Source organism: Rhinopithecus bieti, unplaced genomic scaffold (assembly GCF_001698545.2).
Source record: "Rhinopithecus bieti isolate Rb0 unplaced genomic scaffold, ASM169854v2 scaffold_15336, whole genome shotgun sequence".
NCBI classification, from domain to species: domain Eukaryota; kingdom Metazoa; phylum Chordata; class Mammalia; order Primates; family Cercopithecidae; genus Rhinopithecus; species Rhinopithecus bieti.
Genome location: NW_016808678.1, coordinates 2760955 through 2780058, shown reverse-complemented (window position 1 = coordinate 2780058; position 19104 = coordinate 2760955). Strand labels below are relative to the sequence as shown.

The window sequence follows — 19104 nt, the reverse complement described above, 5'->3', positions numbered from 1 at the left end:
AAAAAAAAAAACTCATTGATTTATGCATAAAAGGGAATTTTTGCTGAGTTTGAGTTTTATTAATGAATATTGTCGCTATTTTGAAATTTATTACAGGGTCGGCGTGGTGGCTCACGCCTGTAATCCTAGCACTTTGGGAGGCTGAGGTGGGAGGATCACTTGAGGTCAGGAGTTTGAGACCAGCCTGGCCAACATGGTGAAACCCCATCTCTACTAAAAACAACAAAAATTAGACAGGTATCATGGCATATGCCTTCTATAATCCCAGCTACTCAGGAGGCTGAGGCAGGAGAATCACTTAAACCTGGGAAGTGGAGGTTCCAGTGAGCCCAGATCGTCAGATTGTGCCACTGCACTCCAGCCTGGGCAACAGAGCAAGACTGTCTCAAAAAAAAAAAAAGAAAGAAAGAAATGTATTATAGGACTATTTATCGTTATGGAAGAAGTATATTTCTGAAGAGGCATATATGGTGGCATTTTATAATTTTAGTCATATTTCAACAGCATTAAAGAAACATAAGCCTTGATGAAAACTTACAGATCATCTTTTTTGTAATACAAACTACTCCCACCCTTTAAATAATCCACATTATTCGCAAGTCTTTCAATATAGTAAATTCAGATGAGAGATCATTTAGTGTGATTGCATCAAGTAATTTACTATAAATATATATACAAATGTTAAATGTGTTTAGTAATGACAAAACACTGATTTTGTCTTTATTGGCACAGTAGTACAAAATCATGGCCACTCCTTGACCCGAGAACACAGGCAACTTTCAACAGTTCTGCAATTGAGTCATCAGATTCAGCTTGATGGTGAATAGTTACCTGAACATTCTTTCTGGGTTTAATGAAGCCAGCCAGAAACTGTAGGAATTTGAATAGTAGTTGCACGTTCCTCTTCCATGACATTCTAGAAATGGGCTGGCTCGGAATTCTTCCAGGCAGGAGCCAGGGGAGGCCAGTGCTTGCCCGGTGCCCTCAGAACCTGCACTTGTGAACTACCACAGTTTAAAAAATCTGAGTAAACACTCTGTCCACTGGGATTCAAATTTTCAAATCTCTACTTTTTTTTTTTTTTTGAATGAATGGGCAACTGTGAGTAAAGAAGGGGGAGGAATGATCATAAGTGATGCTACAGATTAGAAATAACCACCTATGTGGCCAGGTGCAGTGACTCATGCCTGGAATCCCAGCTCTCATGCCTGTAATCCCAGCTCGCTCTTTGGGAGGCCTAGGTGGGCAGATCACTTGAGGTCAGGAGTTTGAGGCCAGCCTGGCTAACATAGTGAAACTATGTCTGTACTAAAAATACAAAAATTAGCTGGCATGGTGGCGTGTGCCTGTAGTCCAAGCTACTCAGGAGGCTGAGGAAAGAGAATTGCTTGAACCCTGGAGGCAGAGATTGCAGTGAGCCAGGAGGTGGAGATTGTAGTGAGCCAGGAGGTGGAGATTGCAGTGAGCCAAGATTGCACCACTGCACTCCAGCCTGGGCAACAGAGGGAGATTCTGTCTCAAGAAAAAAAGAAAAAGAAAAAAGAAAGAACCACCTGTGTGCAGCTATGACAGTCATCACAGTCACACATGGCCATTCCAGAGACTTCTTCACTAGCATTGACATCTGACAGCTTTTTCTTTAAAAGACTTTCTTTGCTTTTATCTCCGTATGAATGTGAAAGGGGCACAGATTTTGGAGCAGACAGACCTGGGTTCAGATCCTAGCTTTTCCACTAAATAGTTGTAAGACCTTGGGGAAAGTACTTCATTCTTGTTTGTAAAACTGTAGATGATAGAAATTACCTATCAGAGTTTTCATAAAAATTACAGAGAATGTATATAAAGCAGTTATCTTATTAAAAATAGGCATTCCAGGCTGGGTGCAGTGACTCATGCCTGTAATCCCACCACTTTGGGAGGCTGAGTTGGGTAGATCACTGGAGGTCAGGAGTTTGAGACCAGCCTGGGCAATATGGTGAAACCCTGTCTCTACTAAAAAAACAAAACAAACAACCAAAAATACAAAGATTAGCTGGGCGTGGTGGCACACACCTGTAATCTCAGCTACTCAGCAGGCCGAGGCAGGAGAATCACTTGAACCTGGGAGGCAGAGGTTACAGTGAGCCAAAATCACTCCACTGCACTCCAGCCTGGGTGACAGAGTGAGACTCTGTCTCAAAAGATAAAAATAATAAAACAAAGAGGGATTCCGTTATCAATAAATGGCAGCTACTATTCACCTAAATTTCATAATAGAATTTGTAGGTAATCTCCTTCTGAGAAGTCTTTTTTTAATACTCCATTATTTACCAGAAGTAAAAAAAAAAAGTGTATTTATAGATTTTCAAGGAAATGTCTATGGCATGTTGCACCCACTGACATCAGACAGCATCGACCCTGGGAACCACATTTTACCCAGCACAATGTAACATTCTACGGGTAGTCTTTACTATAAAACTCCTGTTCCTTTTCTCCTCACCATGATGAATGAAAATCCTTTCCAGAGAGAAATCCAGCCATGAGGACATGGAGGAATGTCAGTGGTTTGGCTGTGAACGGCTATGGCGATCGCAGGACCTTCACAAACAGTGCATCTGTAACATGAAACAAAAACACTGTGGCAGCATTGCCACTTTCTGCACTGTGATGTGCTGCCTTACATTCCATTACAAGGGAAGTGATCCATTACAAGGGAAGTGATCCATTACAAGGGAAGTGATCCATTACAAGGGAAGTGATCCATTACAAGGGAAGTGATTCACTTGGTCCCATTGTAAAACTAGGGGATTGGATTTTTACCTGCTTATATAAGGCTCAAGGGCCCTGCCAGTAATGGGAGCCATGTTCATTGGCATCAGAGCTGGTGTTGACAGCCAGTATGAATAATCATTTCGAGATGCGAAATTACATACATCATTGACATTGCAGAATAAGAACGGCATTGTGGTAAATCGCTGCAGGCAGCTGCCCAGAGTTCCTAATGAAATATCAGACTGAGTATCACTTTCAGTAAGTTAAAGTTATTTTCGGCATCGCTGCTAGAGAGAAGCTAATTAAAACGTAACCTGTAGCAAAAGCTGGACAAAGACAACACAAAAGAGTTATCTGCAAAGTGTAGTATTGAAAAGTTTTCATACTGATAGAAATCAAAGATCCAATAGGCAAACAAATCTTCTTTCTCCCACCTTTAATACTTCCTGCGGCTCTTTCTTTCTTTCTTTTTTTTTTGAGATGGAGTCTCACTCTGTCACCGAGGCTGGAGTGCAGTGGCCGGATCTCGGCTCACTGCAAGCTCCGCCTCCCGGGTTTATGCCATTCTCCTGCCTCAGCCTCCCGAGTAGCTAGGACTACAGGCACCCACCACCTCGCCTGGCTAGTTTTTTTGTATTTTTTTAGTAGAGACAGAGTTTCTGCTAAACCAGGATGGTCTCGAACTCCTGACCTTGTGATCTGCCCGTCTCGGCCTCCCAAAGTGCTGGGATTACAGGCTTGAGCCACCGTGCCCGGCCCCCTGTGGCTCTTTCTAATCGATCTAGAACATGGGGGCGTAGCATAGGTCAGCTGGGATAGTGTTTTGCTTCAAAGTATTCCCACTTATTCATATGTACATAATAGCTAATTACCAGATAAAGGTTTAGAAAAATTATTATTTGTGAAATTAAAAAGCAAATGGGTGGGCTGGGCATGGTGGCTCACACCTGTAATCCCAGCACTTTGGGAGGCTGAGGAGGGAGGATTGCTTGAGCTCAAGAGTTTGAGACAAACCTTGACAATATAGCCAGACCTCGTCTCTACTGAAAATCAAAAAAATTAGCTGGATATAGTGGCATGTGCCTGTAGTCCCAGCCATTCAGGAGTCTGAGGTGGGAGAATTGCTTGAGCCTGGGATGTTGAGGCTGCAGTGAGCCGTGTTGCACCACTGCACTCCAGCCTGGGTGATGACAGTGAGACCCTGTCTAAAAAAAAAAAAAGAGAAAAGAAAACACCAAAAGAGAAATGCAGACAGGTGGTTTAGGGGGTTTTAGGGGCAAATTGTTTGCACTGAATGGGAGGAGCTAGGCTGGCATTCCTGAGCTAGGCTCCTTCCAGCATTTTACATTCCAGAATGAAAATTAGGCCAGTGTTGTTTTATTTGCTCTCTTTAAAATGTGCCAGGAGATACTCAAGGTTGTTTACACTTAACTTCAGAGGGAAGCATCCTAGGCTGTAAAGATTTACAATCTGCATGTGGAACAACACAACTGGCAAATGGGACTGGAACATTACCGAGGTCTTGTCCGTGGGCTCGTTCATTCCCTTGTACAAAAAGAAAAGAAAACCCACTGTAGAGTGGCGCTGTCCCCTCTGGACATGAAGGGATTGCTGTGGTTTGACTGTGTCGGGTGAAGACAAAGCCTCTCGTTGTCCAGGTTGCAGGTGATCCACTGTCTCCACGTTTTCCTTTCAAACCTGGCAATCCATCTGATCCAGGTGGTCCTTCAAAAAACACATTCTAAATGTTGGAACAGACAGAAAATCTTAAACTTGTTTTTTCAAAGTACTAATTTAAATATATGTGTATATATATATGTTGAGCCCCATATATTGAAAGAAATCCTGGAGAAGAGTGGCTTATAAAAATGGCCAAATGGTATTATTAAATGTTAAGCAGTTTATCCCACGGTGCCTCTTCTTATCAATCTTTGTGTGAAAATCTGATGAGTTTTTTGAGATCAGGTCTTTATCTTTGAATTCCTCTGTGAGGCCTGGCACAGTGGCCTGCCTGCATCTGGTAGCTCTTATGTATGTTTTTTATGAATAAATGAATGAATCCTCCTACAATGTGATGGGAGAAAAATCCAATATCTACAACTTAAAGTCTATTCAAGTAGATAATAATAAATTACTTATGGTTTTGATAAATTCACAAATTATTGCAACATTGTCTATAATAAACAATTGCAGAAAACACTGAAAGCTCTTTTTAAAAGTTCAAACTTCAAGAAAGTTTTGATCAATTTGTAAGGAAAGTAAGACGAGAAGGTTTTTTTTTTTTTTTTTTTTTTTTATTACTGTAATAACAGGGTTAATTATTTTATTTATACGAGTTACAAACAAAGTAAATGCTTTCTGTACATTTTCTCCCTGTGTAGAAAACTTTCTATGCTTTGGAGTGCGGAGTTGGACAAGGCTAATCCACCCTTGTCATGTTCTAGATGAGGACCAGTGAGCTGTCCTCTCTTCCATTCCTCTTGAACTTCCTTCTCCTTTCTTTCATTGAACAGCTATTATTTACGGTATTGGCATTGGCTTCCACCTCCTCACCCCCATCCATTTGTGCAGCCACTGTACCCAGACTCCCTCCCCAACCAGATTTGGGCCATGGTTCTTTAGGGTCCTAAGGAAGCACAGAGAAAACAGAGACGGTTAGACTTTGGGCCTACATCATCACAGGAATTAGTTTTGTTGTCCACAAACATCCATGCCCCTGGGAGTCAGGCATTGTCACAGTTTAGTCCTGACTCAGAAGTCAGGACTTCCCACAAAAATTTGTAAAAGCCCCAATATTATATATTTTTTTCAATTTTCTCTGAATTCTGCCCACTCTTGTCTCCTCCAGGGACCTTGAGTGGTTTTTTGAAATTAAAAATAGGCCACATCCAAATTCTCCAGTCTGATATCTTACTTGAAAATCCAAGTTGCCATGGTTTTAATATATTGGGGAGACACATTTTCTCTTTTCCTAACCCCTGCCCTCATTCAGAGGGGTATAATTGACCCCAAACAAAAGATGCCTCCTGATCTCTACACAGGAATTGGAAAGTGATTAGCTGAGCAGGGCAGGAACTGGAAGTGAGCTTTTGTACAGACGTGTGATATCCAAGGCATTTCCGTATCTCCAAGAAGGGGGCCAGGGCTGTCAGTTTATGCCAGTGCAGTTTGACTCTTAGATCCCTTTGTCATTCTCAGATCCCTTTGTCATTCTCCAATGCTATGGAGATAGCATTCAGTTCAATGCTATGGAGATAGCATTGAACTGTCTACTTGCTAATTAATTCTCAACAAAATTTGTATTGCAGTGCCCTTGCTCTTGCTGTTGCCCCATTCTTAGGGCATTAAAGCCTTGGTCATTAAAATTTTTAAATTAATAGAATTATTAATAAAAGTATTTTGTCATTTCAAAAACCACACTTTAAGGAAAGTTGAACGATTAATAGTACTCCACTGTGCACCCATGGCAATACTAAATCATATGTAATTATGCAATTAGTATTATAATATTAACATCGTATTTGAATTTTTAAAAATTTAAGTCTACAGTCTTTACCATTTTAATATAGTAGATCTGAGCATAATATATGCCAGTAAATTCAGAAATCACATTTAGAATTTTTCTTGCTTTAACAAAGTCAGCAATCCTAAAAAATAGAAGATTTGGACATCAAGGTAGTTTCCAGAAGAGTGCTTTGAAACATTTGCAGAAGGTAGATGTTGATCCAGGTGTCAAACTGACACATACAGCATATATTCAGAATAAAACACTATATGTAAGAGGCCCCTTTTCATGACACACATGAATTGTTGAATTCTATTCAAGAATAGCTTTTTTTTTTTTTGAGATGGAGTCTCGCTCTATCACCCAGGTTGGACTGCAGTGGTGTGATCTTGGCTCACTGCAACCTCCACCTCCCAAGTTCAAGCAATTCTCCTGCCTCAGCCTCCCAAGTAGCTGGGATTACAGGCACCTGCCACCATGAAGAATGGCATTTTTGAAAGATGGCTTTCTTAAAAAAGGATACTAAGTTGCTCTTCTATGCATACCAAGGTAATATTTTTCTAGCTACGTACTTATGTACCGCTCCTATAAATAATAATTATTAACTAATTACTCCTGTAAGTTATTAAAGACAGGTATTGGCCTTTTTGAAAGAAGAACACCCATAGGACTTATTAGTTCTATTTGTCCTCGGGCTAAACTGTGCATCAGTTTGGAGCCCATCTGACCAGCGAAGAGGTCGGAAAAATAGTGTGTTCCAATAATTCTTGATTCTCATCTTCCAAATTAACATTTGATCCTTGGCCTTTGGTCTGATCTGAATAACATAAACTCAAAGGCCTAGATAACTCATAGTCACCCACTCAAACAAGACCTCTTTATGTCTAAATAACACTTCTTCAGTGAGGAAACAAGCTGGGTGTTTACCTGGCTCTCCTTTAGAACCTTTGTTGCCTTTTTCTCCAGCTGGTCCAGGACTTCCTGGTTTTCCATCCTTGCCTGGCTTACCTCTTGGCCCACAGGGTCCTAGGCAAAAACCAACACTGCATTGCATTTTATCATATAGGTTGAAAGATAAGGTGACCAACCATCCGGTTAACCCAGGACTTTCTCAGTTTCAGGAATGAAAGTCCTGCATCCTGGGAAGGTCCTCGGTCCTGGGCAAGCTAGGATGATTAGTCACCTAACTTGTTAGCCCCACTTCCCAGAAAACAAGGCTCTCAAAAATGAACTATGAGGATACTTAATGCAGTAGTTTAAAATTGTGCTGCAATTTTGATTTATGTTCTTCCAGAATTCACTATGTCCCTGAATTGATCAAACTAATAAGTAATATCTTTATCTCCCAGGTGATTCAGACACACTTAAGGCGTAATCATTCCATTCAGAAGCCTATTACAATACGCTCTGCTTATGTAGAGGGGTTAGTTCAGTTTCCAAACACCAGTATTTTGAAAAGATTCCTAAATCATTATTTTTTCTAATACTTTGCTGTACAAAGTGTTAGAAAAGTATAAATTCACAGAACTCAGGTATATTCAGACAATCATTTAGAAATAGAGCCCCAAGACTGACAGTTGTCAGAGGAGATAGACATACCTTTACCTTAATAAAAAATAAAAAAACAAAAATATGCTCCCCTAAAGTGTATTTGTTCAAGTTATACTATGTACAACAGCTTTCAATAGATTCCAAGGTCTTTTATTTGCTGGTCAAGGGTAAAATGAGCTCAATCCTAAGACTGTGAAAACCACTATCATGTTCAACATTTTCTGTGAAGTTGTATCAGCTGTTTCCAAAGCAGTTTACAGGTATTTTGGTTCAACCACTTCCTAGTGATCCAAGTCAATGCTGCCAGTCTCACACCTAGGTTTCCAGGTGGCCCTGGTGGCCCAGGTTCGCCCTGCATCCCTGGTTCTCCAGGTGTGCCAGGTGGCCCTGGGCTTCCTGGAAGGGAGATAATCCTAAGTGTGCCAGGGTCTCCACGTATACCTGTTGACATAAACATAAGAAGAAGATGATGGCTTCAGGGATGCGTTACCTTTCTTCATTGAGATCAATAGTAAGGAAATTTACCAGGTGGTCCTATTGGCCCAATTGGTCCTGGAGGTCCAATGGATCCTAGAAATCCAGGATTACCCTTTTCTCCTAAAAACAAACAAACAAAAACACAATGTGATTCCACTTAGATCAGTGAGTCTCCTACTTCTTCAGGTTGATGATTGACTCTAAGGACAAATACTAGAAGTGTGCCTGGAGGCTCTGTCCTGTGGGTTCTGTCACAAGGGCTACAATTTCATTTTTGTTCACATAGGTTTTGGCATGTCACTGGGACCCAGTAGGTCATGCTTAATGAGTCTGTAAAGAAATATATTCCAGAAGCAGGCATTAAGAACTTGTATTTTAACAATGAAGGGGAAGGGTCCTTAAGAGTCCAATTTTTGAGTTCAGAAACCAATTTGATATTTAAGGTAAGATACAAAGTCACATTAAAACCTGTTTTACCATCTGGTGAATTATATTGCTTGGTTGTCATAGTTATCTACTTTCTCAGCTTATTACTCTAGCTTTACTCATAGCCTAGAGATAGTTACATCAGGAGTTCTCTTGAGCACAGAGAGAATATTTGCTTTGTGCCATATTGTTGTTTTAGTATTGGATTCAACTGGATATTCTGTGTCCTAAATGGAGTAGCCTGGTACTGCCAGCGTGAACTAATAAAGTGGTAAGATTTCTCTTGCAAGCACAGTCTTTTACACAAATAAAAGAAGGTTACTGAGAGCCGTTCATCTGGAGAAATACTCTATTTAAAAGAATCTTGAAATAGTATAGTGGAGCCTTCCTACTTCACTCATATTGAGGTCCTATTTGTACTAACCCCAGCTGTCTGTACTTCAACAAACACTTGTGTGCCCTAAAATATAAATTGAGGTTATTGTATTTGCATATAAAGAGCAATGCACAAAAACAGTACCTTTCACGCCCGGAAACCCCTGGAATCCAGGATCACCTCTGAGTCCTGGAAGACCTGGAGTACCTGGTGCTCCCTATATTTCAAAAAAAGGGAGTAGAACCAAAACAAATCTTTTAAAATTACTAAATTCACAGCAGTTTTTAAAAAATGCAAATAGGATATAATATTATGTTGGATGAGAATAAGCTGAAGTTAGCAGACATCATTTTTTCAATCAAGGCTTTAACTCCTTTGGTCACTTAGAACCTTTCCTTAGGACTATCATTTTAAAAGTAAAATAAAAGCTTCCCTTAAGCCCAAGAGCAAACATACCTTCTAATGTTGGTGTATGTTGTTTTAGTATTGGATTCAACCGGATATTCTGTGTCCTAAATGGAGTAGCCCAGTACTGCCAGCATGATTTTTTATTTTTTTCATTTTTTTGAGACAGAGTCTCGTTTTGTCATCCAGACTGGAGTGCAGTGGCATAATCTTGGCTTGCTGCAACCTCTGCCTCCCACATTCAAGTAATTCTCATGCCTCAGCCTCCTGAGTAGCTGGGATTACAGGCATGCACCACCACACCTTGCTAATTTTTGTATTTTGAGTAGAAACAGGGTTTCACCATGTTGGCCAAGCTGGTCTCGAACTCCTGACCTCAAATGATCTGCCTACCTCAGCTTCCCAAAGTGCTGGGATTATAGTAGTGAGCTACCATGCCTGGCCCAGAATGAAAATTATAATCATCTGTATTTATAATTGTTGCAAAGACAACAAAACCATTGTTGAGTTATAGCACCCAAGCATCATTCTAACTAAGCTAGCAGAGCCATAAATTACTCTTGACCATGATGATAGGAGGAGTAATGTCCAGGGATGGGAGTGTATAGGAGTTGTCAAGAGAGAGTATTGGACAGCCATATTTGACAAGGATGCAATAATCTAAGCGGGAAGGAGGTGCTCTCTTCTTGTGAGGCTCACATGAACTGGTCTTATAGCCAGAAGATGCTCAAGCAAAGCCATAGAAGGAGGGAGGAGGGAGCAGGGCTTCTGAAAAGAGCTGTTTGTCAAAATGTATGCTAAATCTACTTTCATACTGTCCATATGATTTGAGATAATGCTATTACCTGAGAATAATGGGCTTTGAAGGTCGTGAAAAGTGCCAAGAATAAAACTGGCCTTGAACCAGCTATCTTTGGAGCAAGAAGACCAAAGAAGGAACCATCTGATTGCTTGGATAAAGTGTTGTTAAAAAAAGAAGAGAGAGAAAACAGAACCATCTGATCAAGGACTTGCTGGCTTCTCATTTCTGCCTGTTCCTCTTGAGGCTAAGGTAACTATGAAAAAGAGCATGTTGCCAGGGTTATCCCTGGCAGCAGGAGGGAGCTGTTAAAGGCCGCAAGCCAGTTGAGACATCCATCAATAATTGTCTTTCAACTGTACGTATAGAAGCCTATGAATGACCATGAAATCACCAGAGGAGTTAAGTAAGATCATGTTTCCAAACCAAGCTTTATACATCCCAGTGTCCTTGGAAGGTCTTTAGATGTAACTGTGGATCAAATTGGCAACTTTCAAAGAATCATGGAGAACACAAGAGACACTTACAGACTGAAGATGGGCAAATATGTCATTTTCAAAAAAAAAAAAAAAAAAAAAAAACATTTAAAAGTAGATTCTGGAAATCAAATACCAAGACAGCTTAAGAGTGATTCCTAACAATGAGCTATGGCAAAGTACCTCATTATGCATCACTGATGAGGTTAGTAGAGGACAAAATGAGTTATACCATACATGTTCTGTACATTGACCATTTACATGGTAGAGAGAGCTGTGCCACGTGCCATGGTAGCTCTCTCTACCATGTTTTTCTGGCCAAAATGGCTGCTGCATAGAGGAACAAGGATAGATTTAAAGCTTGGTGAATGGCCACGTCGAAAGGCAGTTCATTAAGGGATTAATTCCAGCTTGTAGAGAGAGAACTCTGGGCACAAAGAGCTGCTTTGTAAGTGTTTCTTGGATCAGCAAGTGATGTCCTCCCTCTTCTTAGTCTAGAAAATCAGACCTCCATTACCTGACTCCTGCTTAGCCCTCCAGACTTCTCTCAAGGTGTCCTCATTCCCACCTCAGCTCCAGTAATAGAGTTGTGTGTTTGTCACTCACACACACCCATTGTCATTTTGCTCAGAAAGCTCCCTTCCTCCACCCCACCCATACCCCTGCTTTTCTTATTTTCTTGGATAACTCCTATGCATCTGTCAAGACTCAGACCAGGCATCAGTCTCCTTGGGGAGGGATCTTTCCTGAGCGTCTTCCCTCTACAGTCTGGATTAAATACCCTTCCTCTGTGTCCCCATAGCCTCCTGCATTCTTCCTACCACACGGTGTGAAAATGGCCTGTCTCTGTGCCTATCACCCTCACTTTGTTGTGGGCTGCTCTAGGGCAAAGGACTGTAGCTTTTTGTTTTTCTATCCATCGGTACAGAGTAGACACTCAGTTAGGATCCCTGAGTCACATTCATCTATTCAACATCTGTCTCCAAGGATTTGATGTAGACAGAGGGATCAGCTCGTCTAATATGCTGCTAAGAGAAAGCTAGGGATGACGGCTGTGGCGTTGAGAGACAGAATATGAATTGAGAGATCGCAGGCTGGGCGCACAGGCCTAAATGAATAAGACAATGTCTAAGATTGATAAATGTAAAAGTTCTACACTTAAGTCCCAAATAAACATCAATAACAACAAGGTAGGCAAGAAATAATGGAGAAAACTTAGTAGCAGTTCATGAGGAAAAGGCCCATGGCCTTTAGTTGATTACAAGCGCAATGTGGAAACAAGCAGGTCAGCCCAGTGGCCCAAGTGGAATTTTAGGTCTGATTCCTAAAATGACTCGTCTGTCCTTTTGCCACTCACTGGGGTATTGACTTCTAACTTCTGGAGGGCATTCATTCCAGAGGCTATATTTTTTAGGGCAATAATGAGAAACTAGGGTGTATTCAGTACAGAGGCAAAGCTGATAAATGGTTAAACTGAATTTGAAAGAACCAAGTATTTATCCAGGAATTAAATAATTGGAAAGAAATGGCAGTTAGCTAGAAACATTGGCAGGCATTTGGGGGGCAGAAAATAAATAGGCATTTACAGGGGAAAGCAGAAAACTTCAGAAGCATATAAGTAGAGGAAAAAGTGACAGTGTCATTTAGAAGGATTCTGAACTCCCAGCTGCTTTTTGAAGATTCCATCACTGGACTTGTTCAGGGTCTAAATAAGCAAGGGTCTGGAATGCTGTAGAGGTGAGTTCCTTACAGACCAAAGTTTTGGAGGCCTCTTAGAGGCCAAATCATTCCAACTCTGAAGATTTTTTGATTTTCAGAAACTTTTGGACTGTGTTCCCTTAGGCATACTGCACAGATGCATCAAAAATTGTAAATGTTTGCTGCTTCCAGGCCCATCTGATCTGGCAATTAATTTATAAGAGTATAATAGCACTCTTGTACTAACAGTAAGTCAATGTTAATGATATGGTTTGGCTGTGTCCCCACCCAAATCTCATCTTGAATTGTAGTTCCTATAATCCCCACATGTCCTGGGAAAGATCTAGTGGGAGGTAGTTGAATCATGGGGGTGGTTCCCCCATGCCATTCTCATGATAGTGAGTGAGTTCTCATTAGATCTGATGGTTTTATAAGGGGCTACCCCCTTCACTTGGCACTCATTCTGTCTCCTGTTGCAGTGTGAAGAGGTGCCTTCTGCCATGATTGTAAGTTTCTTGAGGTCTCCCCAGCCATGCAGGATTATGAGTCAATGAAACTTCTTTTCCTTATAAATTACCCAGTCTTGGGTATGTCTTTATTAGCAGCATGAGAATGGACTAATACAGTTAACAATATCAATAATATATGATATAATGTACAATATAAGAATAATTATAATAAGTGGATATTGAATTGATAATGAGTCAAAATAATTATCCATACTCACCAGATGACCTGGTGGTCCCATGTCTCCTACAGTTCCAGGTGGACCTTTTGGGCCAGGGTGGCCCATAGACCCTTTGTCTCCTTTTATGCCTATTACGTGACTCCCTGGAGGTCCAGGGGGACCAGGCTCACCTGAATTCATGAAAAGTCTGTCAGTATTGCCAGCCGGGGAGCTTCGAAGGTTCTACCTATCAGTGATTGTTTCTAATGAAGTATAAACCCTTCACTTAGCATTACCACAAACATTCTTTCCCCTGGGGCATGTGATGGGATTGTGGTAAAGACAGGATGAGATGACGCCAGTGAAGCACCTGGCACCCACCAGCAGGATCTGCTTCTCCCCAGTGAGGGTCTGTTACAGCAGAGTCTGTGCCTGCTTCCCTAGAGCCTAGCCCAGCTCTAGGGATTCAACAAATAGAGTTGAATGAATGCATCACTGTCTTTTAGGCTAATTAATTATTATTATTTTTTGAGACAGTTTTGTTCTGTTGCCCAGGCTGGAGTGCAGTGGTGCAATCTCAGCTCACTGCAGCCTCTGCCTCCCAGGTTTAAGCGGTTCTCCCATCTCAGCCTCCTGAGTAGCTGGGATTACAGGCACGTACCACCAAGCAAGACTGGCTAATTTTTGTATTTTTTAGTAGAGACAGGGTTTCGCCATGTTGGCCAGGCTAGTCTTGAACTCCTGACCTCAAGTGATCCACCCGCCTTGGCCTACCAAAGTGCTGGGATTATAGGCATGAGCCACTGTGTCCAGCCAGGCTCATTGATTTACTGACTACGCATCCCTCAAACAGGCTACCTTGCCTTGACAGTGGCTGGGTGTGGGAACCATGGGTAGACGGGGAATGGAGATGACCACAGGGAAAGAAGCAGCAGCAAGGTAACGTGAGGAGGAGGTTGAAAACTTTTGAGGTCAAACATGATTTTTGTTCTTTTATGCTATTTAAAAGTAAACCCTCTACCTGGGCTTCCTCTTAAGCCTGGTGGACCATGATTTCCTTTCTGGCCAGGGATAATTGCACCGGGCAGACCTGGTGGCCCTGGGAATCCTTCTATGCCTGTGGGCCCTCGAGGCCCAGCATCTCCCATGGCCCCTTTTCTGCCAGGGAGGCCAGGAAAACCTGGGGATCCCCTGTCTCCTTTAGCTCCTGCAAAGAAGAAGGCTTAATAAGTTTCTTTAATGGCCATACGGTTGGGTTAGAGTTCTTGGCTATCTTTAATAATGTAAGTACTTTGCTTAAAAGTGTTCAGATTCAGAATATATATTTCTAAAATATATATTTTATAATATATTGCTGGCAAATGCAATATAGAGCTACAAAAACTGAGTTGAGACTCAGTGTGTCTCCAACTAGCTGTCTGATCTTGGCAAATTCACTTCAGATTTACTTACTATTACAAATTTTGATTTTCTTATTTTAAAAATGGAGGTAATACCTGTTCTAGCTAATTATTTCAGATCAAGTGAGATAACATACAAACATAAAAGCATGGCATAAGCTCTAAAGTGTTATATAAACGTAAGCCACAGTTACTACCAGCTGATGAACTTAATCATGTTGACATTGTTGAGTCACTGATAATCCGTTAGAGCATAAGAAGCTAAACGGCATAGCACTGATGTATGCATTTGAAGTATTATCCCGCTAAACCCAGACAAAGGAGCAACAAAATTGCAGTCTTTATTCTGTCCTTTTGCTAACTTCCCCACACATCCCCCATAATAGGAATAGTAGTGGCAGGAGGTTTGGATTTACCAAAGACTCCCCAAAATGTCACAAGTTAATACTAATATTTTTCATCTTAGAAAACCTTCAAGAAATTGTGCTTTGACATTCATGAATGAAAAATATTGTAGGAATTGAAAATAATGTCTCCCTCTTCTCTCCCATCTCTGTGTTATTCTAGAAGCAGTAAATGGCATGAAAACAGGAGATAGATATACAGAAGGAGAGGGAGAAAGAAAGGGAGGCTAATAGCTCAGGGGAGGGCTTGGGGAGTTGTTATATAGTAAAGACTTACAATGAAAATAAAATTGATGAATATTGATTATCTAGCCCTGTGTCTATTCACATCCTTTAGCTTTTTAATACCTGTAATTTATGCTTTTAAAAGAAAGTGCTTAGATGACTTCAGTTCACTCCAAGCTTTGTAATACTATATTTGCATGGCAATGACCTGAAGCACCAAGATGGCTTGGATTATATATTTCATGTTCATTAAAATGATTACATGCTCTGCAATATGATTTCATTTTAGGATTTTGGAGAATAAACTAATTAAAAGGATTCATACCTTCCAAGTCTCAATGAACTCTTCTCCATATTTAGTTATCCTAGAGGGATTGAGGTGCATAATCATTCACTTACATAATTAGTCTATTGGTTAGTTTTAAGGCTTTTAAACCTAAGGTATGACCGTTTTACACCAAATTTTATTTCCACTTAAAAGCTAGTGTTCTCATTCCAAATGATTAAACTGTGAGTTAGCCTGGGAACATGAAGAGCAACTCTCCTTTTGACCACAATTCTAAAGCTACACTGTGGAACAGGAAAAGCCTTCGTGCTCATTGGGAAAGGAGAGGTCTGAGAGATGTGGGAAGACTGAGCTCAACCAAAAGAACAATCAAACCAGTAAGAAACAAATGGGAGAGAACAGCTCTTGTCTACTTTTACACTTTAACTGTTTTGTCAAAGGTGGTTCCTGCCCGACTGAGTTTCTCATTGGCATTGAGCTATTCTTTGCTGGTTCGCATGAGCATCAATAACTAGGACCTTTCCATGTGCTAGGCCTCTTTGCTAATGAAATGCTCCCATTCATAGGACCCGTGGCTGAGATGGGTCAATGAAATGTGCAAACGATCTGATGTTTATCCTGGAAGGTTTGACTAGAAAATGGAAAAGAGTTAAAAGAAGCTGTTTATCTTGTAAAGCACTGATGTGAGAAATCCAGACTTGCGACCTGCCAAACAAAAAACTTGTAAATACTCTGAATGACATGTTCAGTAAACTGCCATGTCTGAGATGTTGAGAGACTCTCTGGGTAGCCTTTAATAAACAATAGCATGGACCACAAGCTGGATCTGGGAGTTGGAATCAGATCTAAGAAGATATAGGTGGGAAAGGATTTGGATTACTCCTGTGCCTCAGAACAGCAGGGACAGATGCTCACTGAGAACCCATCAGTTCCACCTTCACCTTTTAGGAGGTGGTACCTTTAAACCATGCTAACAACAGCAAGACATATACAGAAGAATCCTTTTTACTTTTCAAGACTTTCTTAGTAGGAAATTCCAAAATTGAATCAGAGTTTCTCATTCATTCCATTTGCTGTGATGGTAATAAGTAAACATTTAAAATTGAAGACCAAGATGATAAATATCCTTCTATATTGCCATTGGAACATCTTTAATTTGCTAGGTTAAGCTTATTTATATTTCAAGCATGTTCAACTGCTTTCTCTCCTTGAAAATGTGTACATTAGGACAGGGAAGAAGAACTGCTTACCTTGAGCACCCGGGTTCCCTCTTGGGCCTGGAGGGGCCCCCGATAAACCTGAAAGATATAATCTTGGCATGTTAATATTTGGTCAATTTCATTATATTATATGTCTATGACAGAAGTTTAGTACACACCAAAAACATGTTAAAGATAATCAGTTCTATCGGAGAAAAATCTTTAGAGCAGCAAAGGATTACACTGTTACTAATGATTCTATCCAAAATAAAACTAGTGGATCAAAGATAATGAGCAAGTTGTACCCATTTCTCCCTTTTCTCCGGCTGGACCAGGAATTCCATCACGTCCTTGGTCACCTCTTACACCCATTGGTCCAGGAGACCCTGGGAATCCTGGAAGACCTGAAAAAAAAAAAAAAAAAAAAAAAGCCTAAAACTATGATATACATAAAGACCATTTATTTCTTGCCAATGGCCTAATGGGAATACCAGGGAGATGTGTGGAATTGTGTTAAAGAGGCTGTTTTTCAGAACTGTAGCTATGTGAAGCTATATTCCTAGGGAAAACCACGTATAGATTACTATTATCATGAGGATTATCAGTTTGGAATAGGTTGCCAAATATTTGAATTAAATAGATAGAAATAGCTAACCTCATTTTTTTTTGCATTTTTGTCTGGATACTGAGTAACTAGGAGCTGCCTTCTATAGAGTAGTAGGTTTACAGAAATCCAAACCTCAGGAGACAGTGTGCCTCCCACATGAAAAGGAAAGAGAGAAAGTACAAAAATGAAACCTGAAGGGCCTTTGATTCCTGGAGGGCCCGGGAAGCCTTTGATTCCTTTAAAACCCAAATCACCATGAGGACCTGGCTTTCCTAGAAATGAAGAGAGGGGAAGGAAGAAAAAAGATCACCAAAAGCTAAATGATTACAACAGTGACCGAAACGGTCTGTTTTTATAGTCAACCATGCTCAGGCTGGCCTTAAGGAAGCTCTCTTGTTGCAAGGTCACCCCATGGTTTTGTCCAGGCTGCTATTTTCCCAGAGAACCACATGCAGAGATGTGGCAAATCACTTTCAAAGATGTGTGTACGCCAACCACAAGCACCACTCAATATGCAATTTTATTTTAATTGTGAGTTAAATGCAAATTTATTGAAACTTTCTGTATTTGAACAGGTAGTTTATTGTATTTAAGTAAGACCTGAATCTGCAACCTAATAGTTTCCCAGTTGTTTTTAATAAAACAAAACCCTAAACCTGAATTGTAAGCTAATAAGCAAGAAAGCCAAAATTCAATCCAGAAATGGGTTCAAAAAAGAGTCACAGCACAGTGTTGTAGTTTGAATTCTGTTGTTCCCAGATTCATATATTGAAGTCCTAACCTTCAGGACTTTGGAACGTGACTCTGTATTTGGGGATAGGGCTGGTAAAGAGGTAACTAAATTAAAATGAGGCCAGTAGGGTGGACCCTAATCCAATATCATGTGGTGTCTTTATAAGAAAAGAAGATTAAGACACTTGGAAAACACAGGAAGAAGATAGCCATCTACAAGCCAAGAACAGGGGCCCTAGAAGAAACCAATGCTGCTGACAGCTTGATCACAGACTTGGAGCTGCTGGAACTGTGAGAAAATAAACGTCAGTAGTTTAAGCCACCTAATCACTTCTCAGCCTTCTGGCTAACATCAAGTGTAGTTTAAGCCACCAAGTCTGTGGTATTCACTATGGAAGACTGAACAAACTAATACAAACATTACGATTGTACAGCGGCTAACATTTTGTATCCTTGGGCTGAATTTGTTGAGACAGTTCTTCAAAAGTGTTGTTTATAGGAACATATTTTTATATTTCAGTCCACCAAATGGGCTGATTAGTAAAATTGGGCTCTCTTAATGAATTGCCTGTTTTTTAGTGTGTTAGAATTTGAAGTTCAAAGGTGAATAGAAGCAACTGCAGCATAAAAGTATAAATAGCTTTCTGTTTACCGCAGTGATTTCAGGAGGGCTATACTCTGAGTAATGCTTCCAGCTTTTAGAATTGTAAACCCAAACGTTACCTGGGAGGCCAGGACTTCCAGGACTTCCATGGGCTCCCTCAGGTCCAGCAGGCCCCGAATGTCCAGGTGGGCCAGGTTGCCCCATTTCTCCTTTCTTTCCCATTTCACCCGGCAGTCCTGGATCCCCCTTAAATGTAGTCAAATACCTTTAAAATTCTCATATAAGCAGGATATGTGGTTAGAATTCAGCATAAACTTTATTCACTAATTCTTTCATTCATTCATCAATTCATATTTAGTATCTGCTATCTGCCAGCACTGTGATAGGTGCTGGGAATAAGATGGCCACATGGTTTATGGGGCCCAGTGCAAAATGAAAATGCAGCTTCCCTTAAAACTTAAAGCGAATTTCTTTTTTTTTTTTTTTTTTTTTGAGACGGAGTCTTGCTCTGCCGCC

The 19104-nt window shown here is 40.6% G+C and overlaps 1 protein-coding gene across 1 annotated transcript in view; it reads right to left on the bottom strand.

Moving 5' to 3' along the window:
- The window catches only part of COL4A3 (collagen type IV alpha 3 chain), a 158853-nt gene that overhangs the window by 5619 nt on the left and 134130 nt on the right, over nt 1–19104 (bottom strand). The window contains exons 37-50 of the mRNA XM_017886959.1: nt 18708–18834; nt 17444–17524; nt 16951–17049; nt 16697–16744; nt 14153–14338; nt 13192–13322; nt 9231–9303; nt 8333–8404; nt 8123–8248; nt 7184–7282; nt 4267–4476; nt 2800–2977; nt 2480–2594; nt 832–1004 (exon numbers count right to left, since the gene is read on the bottom strand). Of these exons, the coding sequence (XP_017742448.1) occupies nt 832–1004; nt 2480–2594; nt 2800–2977; nt 4267–4476; nt 7184–7282; nt 8123–8248; nt 8333–8404; nt 9231–9303; nt 13192–13322; nt 14153–14338; nt 16697–16744; nt 16951–17049; nt 17444–17524; nt 18708–18834 (1718 nt within the window). The remainder of the gene's footprint in view (nt 1–831; nt 1005–2479; nt 2595–2799; nt 2978–4266; nt 4477–7183; nt 7283–8122; nt 8249–8332; nt 8405–9230; nt 9304–13191; nt 13323–14152; nt 14339–16696; nt 16745–16950; nt 17050–17443; nt 17525–18707; nt 18835–19104) is intronic.